The sequence below is a fragment of the Malus domestica genome, chromosome 12 (genome assembly GCF_042453785.1).
Source record: "Malus domestica chromosome 12, GDT2T_hap1".
In the NCBI taxonomy this organism is placed as follows: domain Eukaryota; kingdom Viridiplantae; phylum Streptophyta; class Magnoliopsida; order Rosales; family Rosaceae; genus Malus; species Malus domestica.
The window spans coordinates 28,392,974-28,412,339 of NC_091672.1; the positions used below are offsets into that span (position 1 = coordinate 28,392,974).

Below are 19,366 nucleotides of genomic sequence, written 5' to 3' on the forward strand. Positions count from 1 at the left end.
AAAAAAGCTAATATCCCATGGCTAGTCCCATTACCGTCTTAAAGTTATTAGTTTTGCTTTTTCTGACAGCATGCCGAAATGGCTGATGAAAGTGTTCAACTTAAGACTCTGCAGACTGTATTAATCATATTGCAGTCACCATTACATCCGGAGACAGAGGTAAGAAGCATTAAATACATAATTCCATCTTCCTAATACGGACGAGTTTTACATCTTATGCTGAGGCAGTAATTCATAGTATATGCCATAGCTGGATTTATATCCTTTAACATAGATTGGATAAAGGGGGACAATAAGGAAAATGTGAAATGTCATGTGCAAGCCAAGCTTTTTAATATACCATGCAATATCTGCTAGTGTGGAATTCTTAGATTTCCATACATTGATAAAAAAAATGGCATCCACCTCACTGGAGGATGAACACACATTTTGTTACTCAAAATACATACCAGCGAAATCATTATGCAACAGTTATACAGTTTCAGACAAACCAGTGAAAAAAGTAGGGTTTTATAATCTTATATATAATCATTTCATCAAATTTCTCCTTGAGTACTTACTACTACTTGCTAATGTGTCAGTGGGTGTTGGTCTATGTGATTGCTCAAAAAAGTTTGTCTTTTGAACTTTTCTACTGGATATGGTAATGCCATACCATTTACGGGCACTGAGAGATATTGCTGACCATATTACAAGAAAGACACTTCACTTCATCCATTAACTCAGCTTCATTTTCCATTTTGTCATTGAATTCTTATTATCTTCTGGAAAACAACCGGTCCTCTGATAGTTTGCTGTCCCTGGTCATATTATGTTGTTAGCCATTATAGCTGGCATTTGAATCTGTTGGTATGTCCTGAGATGGATTGATTGGACTCCATACGTTTTACATGCAAAGTCATATTTTCATTCCTACAGTTATGGGCATGTTCTATTCCTGAAACTTGCCACTCCCAAGGGATGCATGCCACATCTTGTTAGTAATTCTTTTCCAGCGAGATTACTCTGGAGCTTTCAGTGCTCTATCTTGTCAGCTTGCATCTACCCTCAACTAAAATGTGAACGATCTACAGAAAAATGTGCTTTTTATGAGAATAAGGCACATTTTTCTGTTTGGAGAAGTAATTTCATAATGTAATCACTTTCTAGGTTCTATTTTTAACTGCAGAGCTAAAGGTAATCACTTTCTAGGTTCTATTTTTAACAATTGAATTGACATTAACCAGAACGTGCAAGGATAGCTATGGTTTTCTTCGAAACTGAATATAAGTAAATATAATACATGTAAAATCAACACATGGAAAGTAGCCCCTATGAACTAAAAAGTTGAAAAGATATCTTTTCCAGTCCTGGTTCATCACGCATCATAGTACCTACTAAATACATTTAAACCAAACAATGACATACCAGCACCATTGACATCAGATTCTCCAGATGCAACAGCTTCTGCTGCCTGCCTCAATTCCATGGCCAAGAATTCTGCAGATTCCAAACGTTCATCATGTTGCCATTACAAATTCCCTAATACACCAGAACCCTCTTTGGCACCTTGCACTTCTCTCGCAAACATTTTTACTCTTGGTGCTATCATTCTTCTCATCAGACCCAGTAAGTAACAGAGCAACCGGCTTCATTTTCCGCTGAAGGTTTAAGAAAAGGTTTGTGGATACCGCCAAATGTATCATAACCATTCATTCTATGTTCCACCTTCTCGTCAGCCCAAGTAACAGAGCGATTAAATTTTTTTGCCCCCGAAGGTTTAAGAGAGGATCTCAGCATTGGCTCATTTGATTTATCAGCCTTCTCACCATGGAATTCCTCTCTTGCTTCTTTAGGACTTCTATACATAATAGTTTGAGAAGACTCTAAAGTTGAAGACGCCTCCCGAATGCCAACATCATCTTCCTTGGAAATCTTACTTTTCCCCCCTCTTGAGTGTCTGGATTTCTTTTCAGAATCATTCTTAACTGCACTTCACTCTTTTCTTGAATCTTCAACTTAGAAATCCCCAATCTGCACTTTGCTCTTTTCTTGGATCTTCAACTTGGAAATCCAAATCTCCCCCAAGCCCACTTCGCCTTTGTCAAAACCATATCCCCAAAAGCCCTCAAGACCCTCTCAACGTGCAGGCTAAGCAGGTGGGGCTTGTAAATCTGCACCATACTGCTTACGTCGAAATACAGGAAACCATATCTGAGCGTTTGGTAGGGAAACTGGTGATTACTTGAACCTGCGATAGACTATGCGAGCATTGGAAGTCTTCTCACTTTCATTCAACCTCTTCAGATGCCCCTTTCCAAGGCCTAATGGATGAATAATCACCATTTTCCTCAGGCTTTGAGCATCCTCAAGGATAAACCTTATGAACTCGATTTGGTTGGTCCCGTAGAAGTGTCGATTAAGGTCTACGGTTACCTCCTTAAGCTGAGAGAGGAAAGGAAGGTTGCTTGACCTCCAGTATTCCATAGTAAGACCTGAACACTGAGAAGGAAGCAGGTAGATCAATTGCAAAGTTCCAAAAACATATCAAGAAACTAATGATAATTGTCAAACCGAACATTTTACTTACTTCATTTAGAATGCAACGGGGCGGCGAAGACTTCACGTCCAAGATAGTTAAATTAGGCATTGCCCTAAGAATAGGGACCAATGCCAACACCAATTCAATACTAAAGTTTCCAATTTTCATAGAGAAATAAAAAACGTTCTCTAAGGGCGGTATTCCTTTCTTGAACAAAGCCTGCAGTTTATTTAAAAAGAAGAATTAAACATCTCACTCTAAATTATGTTTCGTATAACACTTAGCCTGAAGAGTAGTGTCTTTACCTTGATGGTATTGTGATTTAGAGTTAAAGCTTTAACCCGGTGCACGCTGGTAAGGAAGTCAACTGCCTTCACATCAGGTGATAGATCTCTACGTATTATATCGGCCAAAGAAAGCTCAGCCCTTTCTAAGGTCCCGAGCTGGTGGTTGACAGTAATCCCATCCCACTCCAAATTCTTGACATCTGAAGCAAATATGCTTACTGTTGTACACCACTCCGAACGCCAATCTATGCGTACATCTTCAAGCTTATGACCGATGATTTTAAGTCGACGAACTGTCCAACTGTTGCTCGAAATACTAAATGATTTTAGTGATGAGCTTTCAATGGTGATATCACCTACCCCATTCGCTAGATGGATCCTACTGATATCAAGGTCAAGTATTTCAACCTTGCACCTTAAAGCATTTTCGATCCACGAAATAAACCGACGTCCTACCCCCTCACAAATGCATGGGGTTTCATTTCCAAAAATATGTTCACGGACGTCGAATCTAATACCAAAGTGAAGGATTCTGCTCTCCCCACGATGGTCTAAGAACCTATCCACAGAATTTGCGAACCTAGACCACTTATCACAAGTTGATATATCAACTTTAGACAAATCTAATCTGAAACTGGGAGTTGACAAATGGAGCTCCCTGCAGCGTTTGGATAAACTCCCAAAGCGAGAGAGGTCTCCAAATGGAAGCAACGAGAGGATTCTATGAGTAATTTCGTCTGGAAGACTACTCAGCCTATCCACCCTAAACTCTAAGCTAACTCTCGGAACTTTTTCACTACTCTTACTTGCCCTACAAGTCTCCATTACAGAGAGAATGAGAGATTTTAGCAGATCGATTTATACGATGTATTTGGCTCTCCTTTTACCTGCTCGACAAAATAACACGGTATAAGGATACCTTTGATAGCCGGAGGAAAGACACAGAGAGCAAGAGAGGGGAAGAAAAGCTTACCTTTGCTTAACGGCGGCCAGAGGGTGAAGATGATGAGCTTGTTTTGGAGGATTTGCGATGAGCTTTACACCTGCAACACGGAGGAAAAAGAGGGAGGAAAGAAGAAATGTGGCGGAGCCAGAGGGAGAAGAAAAGAATAGATGCTTTGAGTGGATAGATATTTCAATATGATCAGTACACACGAAGTGATATATGTATTATTATACAAACAAATAATAAGATACGTAACTTAATATTAATTCCGATTTTCTTCCTCTGTCACCCTCAAGTCGATAAATGGGGGGAGAAAACAGAAGAGCATAACAGCACACAGAAATTGACAAAAGTAGAAGGGAGCAAAAGCAGTAAAGGTTATTTAACTCTTTCTTTCTTTTCTTTAGAACTTCGCATGTGGACATTTTAGGGTTTAGTCAAATTAAGATTTTAAAGATTTTAAAGATTTTAAAGGATTTTAAAAATGATAGATTTGATAAGATTTAAGATGATTAAAGACCAAGGAAGAAAATATCGGTAATATCGGAAATATCGGTAGTCCGAAAACACGGAAATATCGATGGAAATATCGGGATAATATCGATATCGATAAAAATTATATGGAAACCACGGAAATTATAAGAAAAACTTAGAAATTTTTATTGAAACTTTGCAAGATGTTTATTTAGTCAATTATCTATTAGTTTATCATAAAAAATTGGAAGGAAATGCATTGCATGATGTATTTAACATTATCAAGTTGATTATATAGCGAGCTGGCAAACATTATGAGTGTAAAAAATATATAGTAATTAATGAAAGAAGTTTAAACACACCATAATCATTTATATATATTAAATTAGTACAATATTTTACACTTTATACATTGTACCATTCCTAAAAGATGTAAAAGTTGAATTATTTACCATGCTTTTCTTTTCTCACAACGTTACACACCACCTACACACACACGCCACCGACACACACACGCACACACAGGATCACACATGCCACCACACACGCACACCACACACGCACACACGACTTATATCTGGAACCTTCTCTCTTCTCCCTATCCCTCTCCCTTCTCCCACAAACACACACACAGATCGACAGATCTCTCGAATTCTCGATCATTCTCTCTTCTCCCTTCTCCCATACACACGCACAGAGACCTTTCTCGATCCTTCTTCCACATGGCATTCTCCTCCTCCCTCGCCTTCCTCCTGGTCCGCGTATTCCGCCTCGTCGGCGAACCCAGGAACTCTGAGTTCTCTTGATCCTTCTCCGCCTTGCTCACCGATCCCACCGATAACAACCCCACCTCTGTCGTTGACTCCAACGATGACCCCCAATCGCCCCCAAACCCCAACCTCAACCTCCACAACAACCACCCATTCTTCTCCTCCCCCCGGAGCCTGCCCCGCCGGCGCCGCGCTCGCCTCCGTCTCTGTTCCCCGTCTACTTCAACCCAAGACCACGCCTGCTTCGCCGTGGGGACAGACCACGAGTTGTGGATCTACAACTACGAGCTCGATCCGTTCTGGAGTTGTGGATCTTTCGCCGCGACTTCGACAACGGCAAGGAATCGGCGTCGTTGAGGCGTAGATCTTAGGTTTGAGCTTGGATTGCAGAGAGATCTGGGCAGCTAGGGGGACGACGCAGCCTCGGCTGTCTTTCCGACGACGGATCCACGACGACTTTTTCGATAATATAGCGATATTTTGACGATAATGAGACATATATGTGAAAAAATATCGAAGCCTCTGAAAAACGATAATATCGGCGAAATATCGCCGATATTATCGATATTTAAAACCATGTTAAAGACTCTTACAAAATTTATATAGATTTTTTAAAGAATTTGAATAGAATGTGGGGGAATGATTTGAAATCCTAGGGGGTTGAGGTTGGATTTTTTTAGTTTTGGTTATATATAGTTTTTGCTTTCAAATCCTACGAAATCCATAATTTTTTAAAATCCTTTAAAATCTTAATTTTTTAATACATTCAGATTTGGATGGATTCTAAAATCCTTTAACATCTTTTAATTGACTATACCTAAATTTGAATGAATTCTAAAATCTTTTAATTGACTACCTGAATTTTAATGAATTCTAAAATCTTTTAAAATTTAATTAACTATTCTAAGATTTGAAAGTTTTTTTAAAACTTCTCAAATCCAAGTTTGACTACACCACTTATATTTCTCTTTTTCAAAATAAGAAAAGACGGGTTCGTAAATCTTTCTTGACGAATTTAAATCATATTATCATATTCGTTCGATATCAGAAATTATTTTAAATATTTTTATTTAAAATTAAATACAAATAGTATTTGATAAAAATTAATCAGACTTCAATTTACAGATTTTAAGAATCCTCACCGATCCGGAGAGGATCCTGTTGGCTTCTCGGCAACTGCTCCTTCCGCATCAAACTTCCAGGGACTCTTTCCCTCTCTTTCCTCGGCAAAAATGGAGTAAAACCAGAGGAAGGCTTGCTTGCTTCTCCCGTGAATCAGCACAACCGTCTGGGTTCTCTCTCTTTCTTCTCTGTCGACGACAACAACAACAACGGGGTATCCATCATGGCGATTTCGAACCAGAGTATAAAGCCGTAGGCCTTTGGAGTTCCGCAACTGAAGGAAGGTTCAGACCAAGCCTCGCAACAGGAGAGGCAGCAACCTCCCCACTTCCCCCGGTCGCTGCGTCACTGGTCACAAGCAGCGGCAGCGGCAGCAGCAAGCTTGTCATTTCCTGGAATTCCGTCAACAAAAGGAATCCCTGAATCCGCATCATCATCGTTGCAATTCTGAACCTGCACCCGCAACCGACGATCACCAACACTTGAACCAAAAGGAAAGCTCGAGCCAAAAGATACAACTAGAGCACGGAAGATATTTTCTTTTCTTAATTCAACTAGAGCACGGAAGGCAAAAGTTTCAAATGGAACAAAGCCACGTCAAGTCTTAAATGGCACAAAGCCATATCAAATGTCAAATGGCACGAAGCCTCGTCAACTTTCAAATGGTACGAAGCGACAAGTCTCATATAAGATAAAGTCGCTACAAGGCTCAAATGGCTCTAAAAAATACAAATATTTCTTTAGGGTGTCATCCACTAATTGAAAATACTAAATCATTGTGAACTACATCGTTTTGATTATATCAAGGATACGTAGGCAATCTATTACCATATTTTAGACACAACCGTAAAGCCCAAATACAAAACAGAATCCCTGGTTTATTCAACCAAATTCATCCAAATAAACCAAAAACCAAATCTTTTTTAGTGGGTTATTCACTCACTAAAAATCCCAAACCAAATCATAAACTACTGAGTGACTTGATCCCTTAAAAGGGTACGTAGGCAATCTAAGGCTCAACCTAGGTGCAATCACAAAATCAAATAAAAACAACAATCCCCAAATTTCATATTTTTCATGTTAAAATCAAAAGGTACTCCTTTCTCAAAAGAAGGGTCGTAATTAACAAATGCCTAATCTAGAATGGATCAAACTCAAATTTTAATAAAACTCTCTTTAAAAAATGAACGATAGTAAAATTGTGTGAAGTGAATTATTTGTCTTCGTAACAATTTTTGCTCAACATTGACCATTGACTGTTCAATAAAGAGCACTTCCATGTACAACTGTTTGCCCTTACTAAGCTTTACTGGACTAGCTTAGCTAGATTACTACTCCATGTTTGGTATGAGCAAGACTAACTTTAATGAGAATAAGTCGGACTCGTGTAGGCTTAAGTGCTTCGCTAGGTGATCTTGGCGAGACTCCTGAAAAGTATGAGATTGCTAATCCCATCTCTACGGCCCCATTAGTATTTTATTAAAAAAATCATATTACTTGACGCATTTGGACCCTACTAATATTCTACCACATCATGGCTAAACACATAAATACACCAAAACTAAAATAAAAAACTGATACGACCATACAACAACACAGCCTTCGGCCAAAGACCAGAAGAAAAAAAATTCTTGCTGTCTTCAAAACCACTCCACCATGCATTTCGGGTAGAAACCGGTTTCTGCAGCAACAGAAGCGAGCCCTTGTAATTCTTTCTGAACCTTACGCCTCTCGTAGAACACCGAGCATCCAAGAGAAGTGCATTTAATGCCACTGTCTATGACCCAGTCCCCTCCTCCACAATGTCGACAGATCTGCAAGAGAAGAGAACTGATATCCGTAAAAGCGAATTTCAATAATGTATGTCAAACAATGTAACAATTCATTTGAAGGATACAAAAGCAAAGGTTCTAAGAAAGAATGAAAAAAATTGGAGAGGTTATGTGTCGTAAACGAAAAACAAAAAAAAAAAAACTGATCAAAGAACTTACAGCAGCAAGCTGCTGCATCTCTCTCTCCAGTTTCGAAGTTCTTCCAATTACAGCTACAGCAGCACAACTTTTGTTTTCAGAACATTGATTGCATAGATGGGCTGATCCCTGGACCAACTCCCCGCACAAGATACAATGCCTTGAAAGATAGTAATAATCAATTCTGGTTCGGTGTGGATTGGAAGCATAAAAGGCGCGTTTACCAATGGCTTCCCTGGCTGGCCGGGGCATATCTGAAAACCACTCGTTCAAGTCAGCCCCAAGAAGCCCAAACACTCGCTGCAAAGCTGGGATTATCTGTTTATGGATGTAATAAAGATCATTTAATCTGTACGGTGAATCAATAGCCAAGAGATTCAATGGATCCACGACCATGTCAACCAGACGAGCCCCAGGCTCCCCATGGATCACAACGTAAGGTATTCGCTCTGCATAACGTGGTTCTGCCCTAGGGTCGGTTTTCATAGCTTTTGTGGCAACAACTGCAGCTGGTGGAAGTGACGAAATAGAACTTGCCCGATAGGTGCCTAGGCGAACTTCCTTTGCAAATACAAAATCCTGAAGAGACACCCTTCCTGATATGATTCGCTTCCACTGACGCTGTAAGTATGTTTTGACCTACGCACAAAAACGGCGGTGATCACCCAACCATGGAAAATAAAGTCAACAAAACAATATTTCAGGCAAAATGCTCCAGCAAATACAAGATAGCCATGAAACTAAAGAAGTAACATGGGAGCATGGATTGACTCACCACACAGTATTTCTAATTTATTAGGCATCTTGTTCTTTTTCCTTTTTGGCCTTGATTCTTATCAAACCAGTTGAAATATAATAAGAAAAGGAATTCATGACGCATGTGCTTGTACCTCATACATGTCCTGATGTTCAAAGAAAAGTCTCAAAGACTGTTCCATTGTCTTGGCAACAGCCGCACATGTATCCCTACGAACTGTCTCAATACCTTTAGCATCAAAAATAGGTTTGATCTGTTCAGGGCTTTCATAACTGTAACCAACATAACGCTTCTTAGTAAGGAGAAAGCACGGGCTGTAAACTTTTTCCATCTTCAAAGCAACTGGATGCGGATTCATAGCACTAATTTCAGATGCAATCTCGCGGCCAATCTTAAAAGAATCTTCAAGAGTGCGTCCTTTTAGGAGGACAAACATGCTACAAACATAAGGCCAGTTAATTTTCCCATCTCAGCACGAATAAAAGAGAAAGAAGTTGTACAAAAATCTCCGTTGACCCACAAGCAATCACACAAATTGACTGATACCTGTCTGTGTCGCCATAAATAACTTTTGCCTTCCACTTGTCATGTGCATTTACGTATGAAATAGCCTTTTCCAGTGTACTACGGCCACATTGAACAATACTGTCTGCAATCTCGGCACAAGGCATGCGGCCACTAAACCCAGCAGCAGTATAGCCATACGTTACGTTTGATATCAACTTCAAAGCAAGCTGTCTTGCATTAAAAATCTGGAAAAGAATGTGATGCCTTGTAAAAATGATAATTTCAAACCCTTATGTACTTAAAAGAGCACAATCCATGGAAAAATGAATTTCCAAAATGTCACAACTCATTGTATCTATGAGAATCATTTCTTTCAAAAAGCACTAATGAAGTGGTAAATTTGCATCATAATTTGAGGCTTCCTTGATAAATTATGGACCCACAACTTGTTCAACCGAAAGACATTTGTCGCTTCTCATTCAACAACACATTTCAACTGAACCACATCCACACCAGACATGCAATCCAAGGAAGGATGACAAAATTAATAACAGAATATAAATCAAAGCTTCGAAACTTTGCTGATTGAATAGAACTTCTTTCTTTTATCTTGGTATAGGTCACAAAAGAATCAAATATTGGAATTCAGAAGAGTACGAATCAATTAACAATTGAAGCATATGCATATATTGTAAGGGACAATATCCATATATCAAACAACTAGTGCTGAGAACTAAAGAGGAACCACACAAACTTTATACTCAACAACGCAACGTACCCTGTGAAGAACTTGCTGTGAAGAAGACAGCTTTTTCATAGCTTGTTTAACCATTATTCTTGTTGACAATATTTCATCTAACAAACGGGGTAATACACCTTTGCGAACCTGTATCACATGATTCACAGCAAGAAACGGAAGTTACTCTCTCCTCCCTCTTCTGAGTGCATGATCAACTTGTAATGCATGCTCCGTATGATTGCATTAAATCTGTAAAACAGAAACAAATACGACAATAGTACCTTCTCGGGTACGTACATGACACCATTTGGAGTAAGCAGAATCTGATCTTTTAAAATATGAAGGTCATGGGGATCTGGTGAAAACGAACTAACTCCAAGTGTATTTGCCTCTGAAGGTACAACTTTTCCAAGGCATGTAGAATAGCAAAGATTGTATGCAATAATCATTGATGGATAAAGAGACTGAAAATCCAACACGACAACTGGATCTGCATAAAAACCAGACTCTGGTTCCATGACAAGAGGTATGCACTCCATTGCTGGTTGAGAAGCAACCTACAAAAGATTAATCATCATACAGTCATCAAATGGTCTAATATATCATCCACGGCTGCATGAGAATCCAATGGAACAATAGAAAAATGCAATCCACCAGCGGGCATCATTAGGAGGGAAATGAAAGAGTAAAAGATAACTTGTAAGAACCTGTTTACTCCCAGGAGATATGGCAACATAGTTTTGTGCATGGGCTAATCTCAGAAACATGGATTCGACACGGTATTGTGAACCTCTAGAAAGAACTGAAAAAAAGTCAATGCCAAAGACACGTGCAAGTTCTGATGTTCGATTTATCTGCAAAAATAGTCATGATGAACTTAATAAAAAGGGCAGTGGAATAGAAAAATATAAAAGAGAATAAACATTACTCTGACAAATTATCAGCTCAGCAAAGCTAATCAGATACCCATTTATTTAGAAGACTAATCAGATAAGCATAAAAATGAAAAGTTTAATCTCAAAAGACCAAATGGAAGAACTATTGGAACGACTGAAATACTTTAATCATGCCCAAATGGAAAGAAAGGACAGAAAAGTTTATATAAGAATAGGCCAATCTAACCGATGAAATGCAGGCTTGAAAAAAAGGATAAAAGGCACCTAAAAAGCAGCCTCTTAATATCATTGCTCAATGCTTATACATATGAAACACACATACAAGCGCATACAGAGGAAGCAAGCTAGAAATTATATATATTACCAAAGCAAGAAGTTACCATACCATGTCCAACTGATTCATTATTTCAAGGCTCAGCTTCGCTCTCTCATTTACATATTCAATACATCGATATCTGGCTTGTCCAGGGCCACTTGAAAACCATTTTGCCAGTACTTTATTAGAAATATATGGGACTTTTCGCCTCAACACAGCTTGAGCAACAGCCTCAACTGTGTACATATTGAGCTTGACTTCACCACGGATCAGTCGCCATATATTAAGGATAATTCTACCACAAACATGGACACCGCTGGCATGAGTTCTTCCCCATTCATCCTCAATTACTGGATCTTCTCTTACAACTGAATTGGCAATGACTGCCTCAGGAATTATTTTATCTTGTATTGCTTTCTCCAAAACTTCTAAATCTGCACCCTCCACCTTGGATTCAGATGGTGCCCGAGATATTTTGTTGAGTAAACCTATACCAAGATATGAAGCCCTTTCTGCCAAAAAGCCAAGAGAACCACTTTGTATATCCCAACCCATCAAAATATCTGGGTCCAATGGGCACACAATTTTCATAAAATGATCAAATAAGTACTTCTCCTCATAAAAAACCAACACCTTGCAGCCAGAAATTCCATCAAGACTCCTGCAAAAGAAACACACAGTAAGCTACTATAAAATGCCAGCCAACACTACCTAGAAAATGGTATTGATATGTATATCTTCATTGTTCTTAAATATTACAAAAGGTTTTATAATGTTCCAGTTATTTAAGCATATTGCCTGAAAAATTTAAGGCCACAAATTCCACTGTATATAAAACATCCAAATTGTCACTACCAAATGAAACAACCATTACAAATATCCCAACCAGGACGATGCACCATCATACTCATTGTAGAAGAAAGATCTGAAGAAAGATAAGTATTCAAATTTCAGTATAAAAATAAGATTTTACCTCTGAGAACCTTCAGCTTTACTGTGCAAAAGCACATGAACTTCAACAATAGGATCACTATCATTCTGAATAGCAAGAGAGATAAAATTGATGGCATCAAACCGAGGATCAGGTCGAAGATCTCCTCTTGATTCTGCTTGAACCTGTCACCAATGTTGCATTCAAGTTGTATCAATGCAAATGCTAATAAACATTTGAACTAGTGAAAGTTTCAAGGAAACTTAATATACAAAATTTAATCACAATATTCTTATGAACCTTATACATAAAGCAACAAAAAGAATTGTTGACAATATTACAACCCACTAAACCTAAAACATAGGCACAAATCATTCCACAAAAATCATTGTGATTTTCTAAATCAGATAGAGCAAGAAAAATAAAAGTAGACACTAGTACTGCTGTGTGTTTTGATAAGAGGAGACTTCTACTTTATATACCTCTATGCTTAACAATGTCAGCTGTTGGCCTGCGCCAACACTTGCAGGGTCCCTGAATCCAATTTGACTAAGAGGAGTGAGCTTTGATCTCCCATCTGGGCCAGAAATCTGAGAATTATCTTGTGAGCATTCAGAGTTTGTTTGAACTTTAACAGCATCTCCTTCTCTTTGTGCTATTCCCGTCCTGTCAGTGCAGAAATGTTTACTTTCTTCTTCATGATTTTCATGATTCTCTTGAGATCCTTGGGGGAGAATAGGTGGAACATCATCTACAGAACCACATCCAGGTGAACTTTAGTCCCAATCATTAAGCAAAGGACTCTGTAAACTAGTCAGACTCCTAGAAGATCGTAGAAAATGTTTACACATGAGAAAACATTTGTACTTTCTAAGGTCTAATATCTTTCAAGAAAAGAAATAATTTATCATTTTCAGATTCACACATTGATAATGGCACATTGCTATCAGAAGTAGCGCCTAGAAGTCCATAACCAAAATTTAGAGCTAATTGTAATAGCCTCAATCTACAAAATTCTAGCAAATACCTTTTTCATCACTTGACAACCATCTATTCACCTTTTCAGCAGAAGGGGGTGAAGTTGCAGGTGTTAACAAATACAAGAAAGAGCCATCAGTTTGATAGTGAGTAGGGACACCCATAACAGATTCTTCATGAGAGCTAGATTCACTTCTAACACACTTGTTCTGAATTTCTTTCTCGTCCGGGAAATCTCCCACAAAGAAGGGGAAATAGTCATCCGTGGCTCTTCCTTGAATAGAAAACATAGGCTGGTCAGCAATAATTTCTAGCAAGCACTACAGCATGACATCAGAACCAAATCCAATCAACAGAATAATTCCTAAAACCTAAGCATGATGAATGAACCAACTTAATGTCAGAGACAGAATCAATGGTGACGATATTAAAGGATGCAAAGCACAAGGCATTTATGCTAATATCATCAGTCAATATTTAAAAGTTTTCAACTTCCACTCTTTGAAAAACATATTTCTTAACCAAATGCTAGTAATACCATCGTATAAAGATGAAGCGTCTTTAGATGCCCTGTCCTTCCAGTCTGGAACAGGAGGCTTCTTGTGGAATGTCATTCCAATTAAGTCCTCATCATCCGGATAGATGACCTCAGACGGTGAGTGTCTGAGCCCAGATGAAACAGAGTCCCTACCCAGTTTTTGGACACCAGACCTCTCATTGTTTAGAACAGCACTGACAGTTGTGGCATTTGCACCCATGGGATTCTCAAAAGACATTTCATATACTCCACCGTTGGAAGATAAGCTTTCAAAGCCACTTTCAACATAACCATCTCCATCAGCCACTTCATGCTCAGCAGACCAAGTATGCATTCTTTTGTTCACAGAAGGAACTTGAGAAGGGCCTGTAATCAAGAAGTTCCGAAATTGAGCCATTGCACCAGCACCAACTTCTTCACCAATCAACACATTGGAATCCAATTTTCCATCTAACGTACTTGCATGTAAAATGTTGTCATTGCTAGAACACAGTGGAAGTTTACCATACAGAGAACAACCAGGATTGGTTGGTTTAGCATCATATATATAAGCCTTATAACTTCCTGATTGTTGGTCAGCTAATGATAGCCTGAAGTTAGAAGACTCGTGAGGCTTCCTGTCAAGCTCATCAGCACCTGATACTTGAAAATCTAAATGCTTTGCGCAGAGAAGTGTGTCTTCGTTTTCCTCCCTCCCACTACTTTCAGGTGGCTCAACTCGGTAGGATCGCTTTCTCCTCATCAAGTCCCTCACAGAGCATCTTGCCAACATACTACTGTCTTTTGCATCACAAGTTCCAGCGCCTGCACGTTTTCCCACTTCATTTTCAGAAGAACTTGTACCACTAGGGTCCTTTGTTTCAATGTGTAAACTGGCATGTTCCCCTTCTGTCTTCATCTTTGAGGTCTCAGAGAAAGGTAAAGAGCCCCATAATTTTTTCCTTTTGTGCTTATGATTGAAGATGGAGCTAGCATCTTGCACCTGATGGCTGGAGGTCCTAAATTCACTCATCCCCTCTATTTCAGAAAAGCTTCCAACTGATCCATTACAAGGAGTTGAGAAATCGTCATCCCCACAACCATCCACCTGGGGAATCACATACTCAGACGAACTTTTTGAAGAATTCTTTCGATCTGAAGGGTAAGAAGCTCTTTCTTGCAATCTTTCAAAGTCAATCATATCACCAACCGAATCAAGTATGTCCTGACACTCCTTTTGGGATTCATTCTCATAATCCACATTAGCTTTGTTTAGAACATTGTCAATTGTTGTTGCCGGCAACAAGGGACTAAGAATTGTTTCACAAACAAGTTCGTCATCAGAGTTTATATCATCAGTGGCCTGAGAAGTGGCAAGCCATCTAAGAAGACCTAGTGCTTCACTATCTGCAACCTGAGAGAAAACATATGATTCCTATCAAGGCCAAGACACAACATATCAGAAGGAAAGGCTTCACCTAAGAATCTAACCTCTAACAACCTACAAAAGACATCACAACTATGCGTTGAATCATTAGTCGTTAAGAGTTACACGGTTCCAAATAACTTGCAGTAATAAGTTCCATAAAAGGAAATGCAATAAACTAGCCAAGCCCCTGTATATTCACAGGGCCAAGAAAATAATTTCCCAAGAGTGAAAAATCAGCATCAGCGATGAAAGAGATGCATAATCAGGATTTTTATACCTTCATGTTTACCGTCGGGATTACTTGTGATGATGGAAGTTCCTTATTCAATGATAGTTTGGCATTTGGAACACTATCTTTAGTAGAATCTTGTGTTGGGAGAGATCCAATTATTTCTCCATCAATAAGATTATCAGTTTGGGGTCCAGCAAAGTTTCCTTCATCTTTTTGAGATGCCATCGGCTCCACAGACCTTACATCTTTCCTTAATTGAGTTCGACACAGAGAACTTTCAGCTTCACTGTGCACTTTAATAAGCTTGTTGTCAAATTCAAGACCAACCGAGAGAGTTTTCAAAGCTTCTTCAGCAAGTGGTTTGGCAGGATCAGGTGGTATTGCTGCCTCATGTATTCCAGTCCTTTCACACTCCTAAGGACAAAAAAAAGAAAGGAACAAATATAAGACGCATAACAATAAATTAAATATAGCAAATGAATGAGACGAAGACTAACCTCCAAAATTGGTACAAGTGACTGAACCATCTTCACATCTGAACAAGTTTGTGAGAGGGAAGTATACATCTTAAGCTGCTGATTAAGAACCTCTGTGAAACCATAAAGTAGTAAAGATTTGATTAGCTAAAGAACAGGGATGAAGAAAGATAATGCAATCTCTGTGGCATAGCTGAGAATAAAAACGAACCATCTACAGTAGAATCGCCCTCAAGTTCACAAATACTTTGACGTTTAATGCTGTTAATATCTGTATCTGAGGAACCTTCAAATTCACCAGGAGAATTCCATGTCCAATCAACTGGAATTGTAGAAGATATCCAAACAGGTGAACCCAAAGACAGATGGCCACGTATATCTGCCTGATATGAAAATCCAAAACATCATACAAGAACATTATTCAAAGTTACAATCATGCTCATCAAATCCTGGCCAAAAGCATAAATACCAACAATGTCAATTCAAACATATGAAATGCAGAAAAGAGAAAATGTTGACCTGAAAATCAGCAGACATGCAAGTCGTTTTATCTATGTCCTGACTAGGCTGTCCATTGTAAACAGACCTTCTATGGACGAAAACATCTGGTATTGGATGACGGAATTTAATCTTTGATACATGTAGATGACCCATCCCATACAAGTTGTAGTCAACCTACCAAAAAGGATATGAATTTATAAGTGAGGTTGTAAGGACAGTGGTGGTAACTGTGGTTAGATATGTGAACCTTTTCAAAACAACCTAACCAGATGTGTACAAATATTAAAAAAGACAAATACATCATAGTTAAACTTTGGGAGCACTTAGTCCTCTAGCAACCAAATGCTAACATGTACAATTTTACGAACTGAAAATCAAAGCAAAAAATAATAAGCAGTAAGTTATATACCATAAATTGAAGAATGAAGGGAATGTGAGATTCATGAGGCTGTAAGCATTTATCAAAAACTGAACTTCCCTGAAAACCGATGATAAGAATGATAAATCAAGCATCCACTCAGTCCACTTTATAATTCAAGCTAAATCAAGACCAAAAAATAATGTGACTAGCAAACATACACCCATATAACGATCCATGATCATCAAATTTCATTTAAATCTAAAGAAGGTCAACAAAAGCTCAACGAAAATCTGATTGAGAAATTTGCGCAAGGGTTATGATCACAAGTAAGAGGCTCATTTCCATACAGAATGTGAAATCTTGCAAAGAATCAGTTTTAAGGCCCACAAGAATCAATATCTTTGGTTGACAAAAGGTTTTACAGAAGTGCACATGCTACAAAAGAAATAGTTTAACAAGTTTAACACTTGGAAATATAAAACAAATAAAAAGACAGAATCAGAATCATCATTGAGAACTCACAACCTCCAATGAAATGCTTCCACTTAAAAAATGTAAGATAATAAAAAACCGCATTGTTTACTACTTTATAGACTATAAAATTAGAATTGATAGCACTTAAAGAGAACTTCACATCAAAGAATCAATTACCACAATGAATGGGGAAGAAATCTCTAACACATCAACCGTCAAAACTCAATAGTAAGAATAATACATCTCAAACAGACAAGAGACATCATGAGGATAGTACCAGAAGAAGACTTGCAGCACGAGAGACATCATGGGGATAGTAGCTTAGTTTCTTGTCAAGGTGTTCAATTGTACTCCTAGACTACTAAGGATATACATCCATAGAAACAAGATTAGGATACAGGTATATCTTCACGAACAACTCCTCCGATGAGTGGTAACCATAAAGCTTCCTAGCCTGGACAAGGCTGCAACCATGTACATGCTGTCGCTTTGAACCAGCATTACCTTTGAGCTGTAAGTGTTCACACCAAACACATTAAAACTGTATTTCAGTACCAGACACGTGAAGCAGAGAACCGTAAACCAGATAACATGCACTGCATAAATGTGTACTTGTTCTGATTCAATGAGGCATACCTTCAAAGCTTTCTCTATAGCAAGAGCTACATCATGTGTGTATGAATCACCTGTGCCGTCAAACAAACAGGAAAATAATATATTTCTGTATCAAATCAGACTTTAAACGACATGCTAAAAGCATAACTACAGAGGAGGTCAAACTTAACAAACCCTAAACTTCAGACAAGAATAGACACAAATGTATATTCTCGTAAAAAAAAAATGAGCTTTACAAAAAAAAATTCCAGCAGGGCATCTCATATCTTCTTAATAACAGTAGGTAAACAGAACACAGTAAGTCTAAAAATAACACCAACCCAGTAAAGCATTCAACTTTTGGGTGCTGGCCTAGTTCGAAACACACTATGTACCTTTCTGGTGCAGCTGAATCGGGATATCAGCGCATGGCACATATAAGTATGGTAATGCCTGCACATCATAAAAGATATTAATTTGCCCGAAGAAATAAGCGCCAAAAAGGCAAAGTAGCAGCACAACTACATAGAAACATGTATCCCACATGTATCCCGTCGACCAATATGCAAAATTAACGTGGCAATTTATGATCCGAAGACAATAAATAAAGCTATCCAAACTGTTCAATTTGCGTACCTGAAAGCAGGGAAAGAAATACCAAAAACATTATACTTAGAAATGAAGAAATAAGCAACAATCTTACTCTATGAATGTGCAAGCAAGTCTTCTGACCAGCCGGCGTGGCGCCGAATATTCTTATAACTGGCACCTCATTCACCTTCCCACCTTCAAAAATAATTGAATTGAACCACAATTAACAACGAATTCACACAAAAATTGCAATATTCAATGAACTACCAATTTCTCTAATTTGAAGATTAAACGCTTAATCATCAGTTTTTTTGCACAAATTGTTAACAAAAATCAGTGAAATTGAAATCTACTTTCCAAAAATTGAAGAAATTGAAGTCTAAGTTCAATGAAACGCAGAGTGAAAGAGGCTATGAGCTTAACCAAGCAAACGGCGTCGTTTCTGCTGGGAAAATCGTACCTTGGAAGCTACTGTAAGAGATATCGAGGCCTGGGATCGGCGGCGCCATGTAGTAGTCGACGGAGACGATCCGTACGCTGAAAGCTTCCGAAGCCGCCATCGGATTTTTCCAAAATTACGGAATTGAACCCGCCAGCAGAAGCGCAAGGAAGCAGGAAGTATGGTTATTTAGTAGTTTAGTGGAGTTTTTGACTGAGGATTTAAAAATTGGGGAGCTTTTTCTCCTGAAATGCGAAGAGGAAGAAGAAGCACCAATTTTTGGCGCAGGAAGTCCGCGGTTATGTTTGAAAAACAACTGTTTTTGTAGTTTTGTATCCTACATGGTTTTTTACTCGGATGATGTTAAAGTGATCAAATTTTTTATATATAATGATGCGGTTGACGGGAGTTTTAATGAAATGTTTGTACGGTTTACTTTTTAACGAAAAATCACATTTTTATTTTTCTCTTATACTATTCATTATACTTTTATTTATTATTTTTCATTAAAATTAGGGAGTTTTAACGAAAAGCTCAC

At 38.4% G+C, this 19,366-nt stretch overlaps 2 protein-coding genes across 4 annotated transcripts; both read right to left on the bottom strand.

Annotated features, from left to right (window-relative positions):
• Window positions 1-1,247: 1,247 nt before the first annotated feature.
• Window positions 1,248-6,778, bottom strand: LOC103450934 (F-box/FBD/LRR-repeat protein At5g53840-like). 2 transcript variants are annotated; one of them, XM_070809897.1, is made up of 5 exons: window positions 6,141-6,778; window positions 3,782-3,851; window positions 2,827-3,695; window positions 2,570-2,740; window positions 1,248-2,481 (listed from the first exon to the last, which is right to left on the bottom strand). In XM_070809897.1, the coding sequence occupies exons 3-5, from the start codon at window positions 3,631-3,633 to the stop codon at window positions 2,221-2,223; spliced, it is 1,239 nt and encodes a 412-aa protein (XP_070665998.1). In that variant the 5' UTR covers window positions 3,634-3,695; window positions 3,782-3,851; window positions 6,141-6,778; the 3' UTR covers window positions 1,248-2,220. The 2 variants fall into 2 exon arrangements, with proteins under 2 accessions (XP_070665998.1, XP_008388559.2); XM_008390337.4 differs by lacking the exon at window positions 6,141-6,778 and having other exon boundaries at window positions 3,782-4,212.
• A 752-nt stretch (window positions 6,779-7,530) lies between these two features.
• On the bottom strand, window positions 7,531-19,160 carry LOC103451319 (DNA polymerase zeta catalytic subunit-like). 2 transcript variants are annotated; one of them, XM_029090011.2, is made up of 23 exons: window positions 18,850-19,160; window positions 18,502-18,584; window positions 18,194-18,251; window positions 17,841-17,890; window positions 17,603-17,715; window positions 17,482-17,524; window positions 16,779-16,847; window positions 16,388-16,543; window positions 16,080-16,251; window positions 15,890-15,981; window positions 15,438-15,806; window positions 13,753-15,145; window positions 13,264-13,488; window positions 12,719-12,987; window positions 12,279-12,421; window positions 11,375-11,966; window positions 10,801-10,947; window positions 10,375-10,650; window positions 10,133-10,240; window positions 9,394-9,599; window positions 8,981-9,284; window positions 8,112-8,729; window positions 7,531-7,934 (listed from the first exon to the last, which is right to left on the bottom strand). In XM_029090011.2, exons 1-23 carry the CDS (start codon window positions 18,947-18,949, stop codon window positions 7,761-7,763), a joined length of 5,760 nt encoding a protein of 1,919 aa, XP_028945844.2. In that variant the 5' UTR covers window positions 18,950-19,160; the 3' UTR covers window positions 7,531-7,760. The 2 variants fall into 2 exon arrangements, with proteins under 2 accessions (XP_028945844.2, XP_070665831.1); XM_070809730.1 differs by lacking the exon at window positions 16,779-16,847 and having other exon boundaries at window positions 18,850-19,102.
• Window positions 19,161-19,366: the final 206 nt, after the last annotated feature.

Coding starts and splice junctions, on each gene's coding strand:
- LOC103450934 (XM_070809897.1), bottom strand. CDS start 3,633: ATGGAGACTTGTAGGGCAAGTAAGAGTAGTGAAAAAGTTCCGAGAGTT. Junction 2,741..2,826: donor TAAATCACAATACCATCAAG/GTAAAGACACTA, acceptor AATAAACTGCAG/GCTTTGTTCAAGAAAGGAAT. Junction 2,482..2,569: donor CCCGTTGCATTCTAAATGAA/GTAAGTAAAATG, acceptor CTTCCTTCTCAG/TGTTCAGGTCTTACTATGGA.
- LOC103451319 (XM_029090011.2), bottom strand. CDS start 18,949: ATGGCGGCTTCGGAAGCTTTCAGCGTACGGATCGTCTCCGTCGACTAC. Junction 17,525..17,602: donor TTGTTCGTGAAGATATACCT/GTATCCTAATCT, acceptor CAAGAAACTAAG/CTACTATCCCCATGATGTCT. Junction 16,544..16,778: donor CCTTCATTCTTCAATTTATG/GTATATAACTTA, acceptor CCTTTTTGGTAG/GTTGACTACAACTTGTATGG.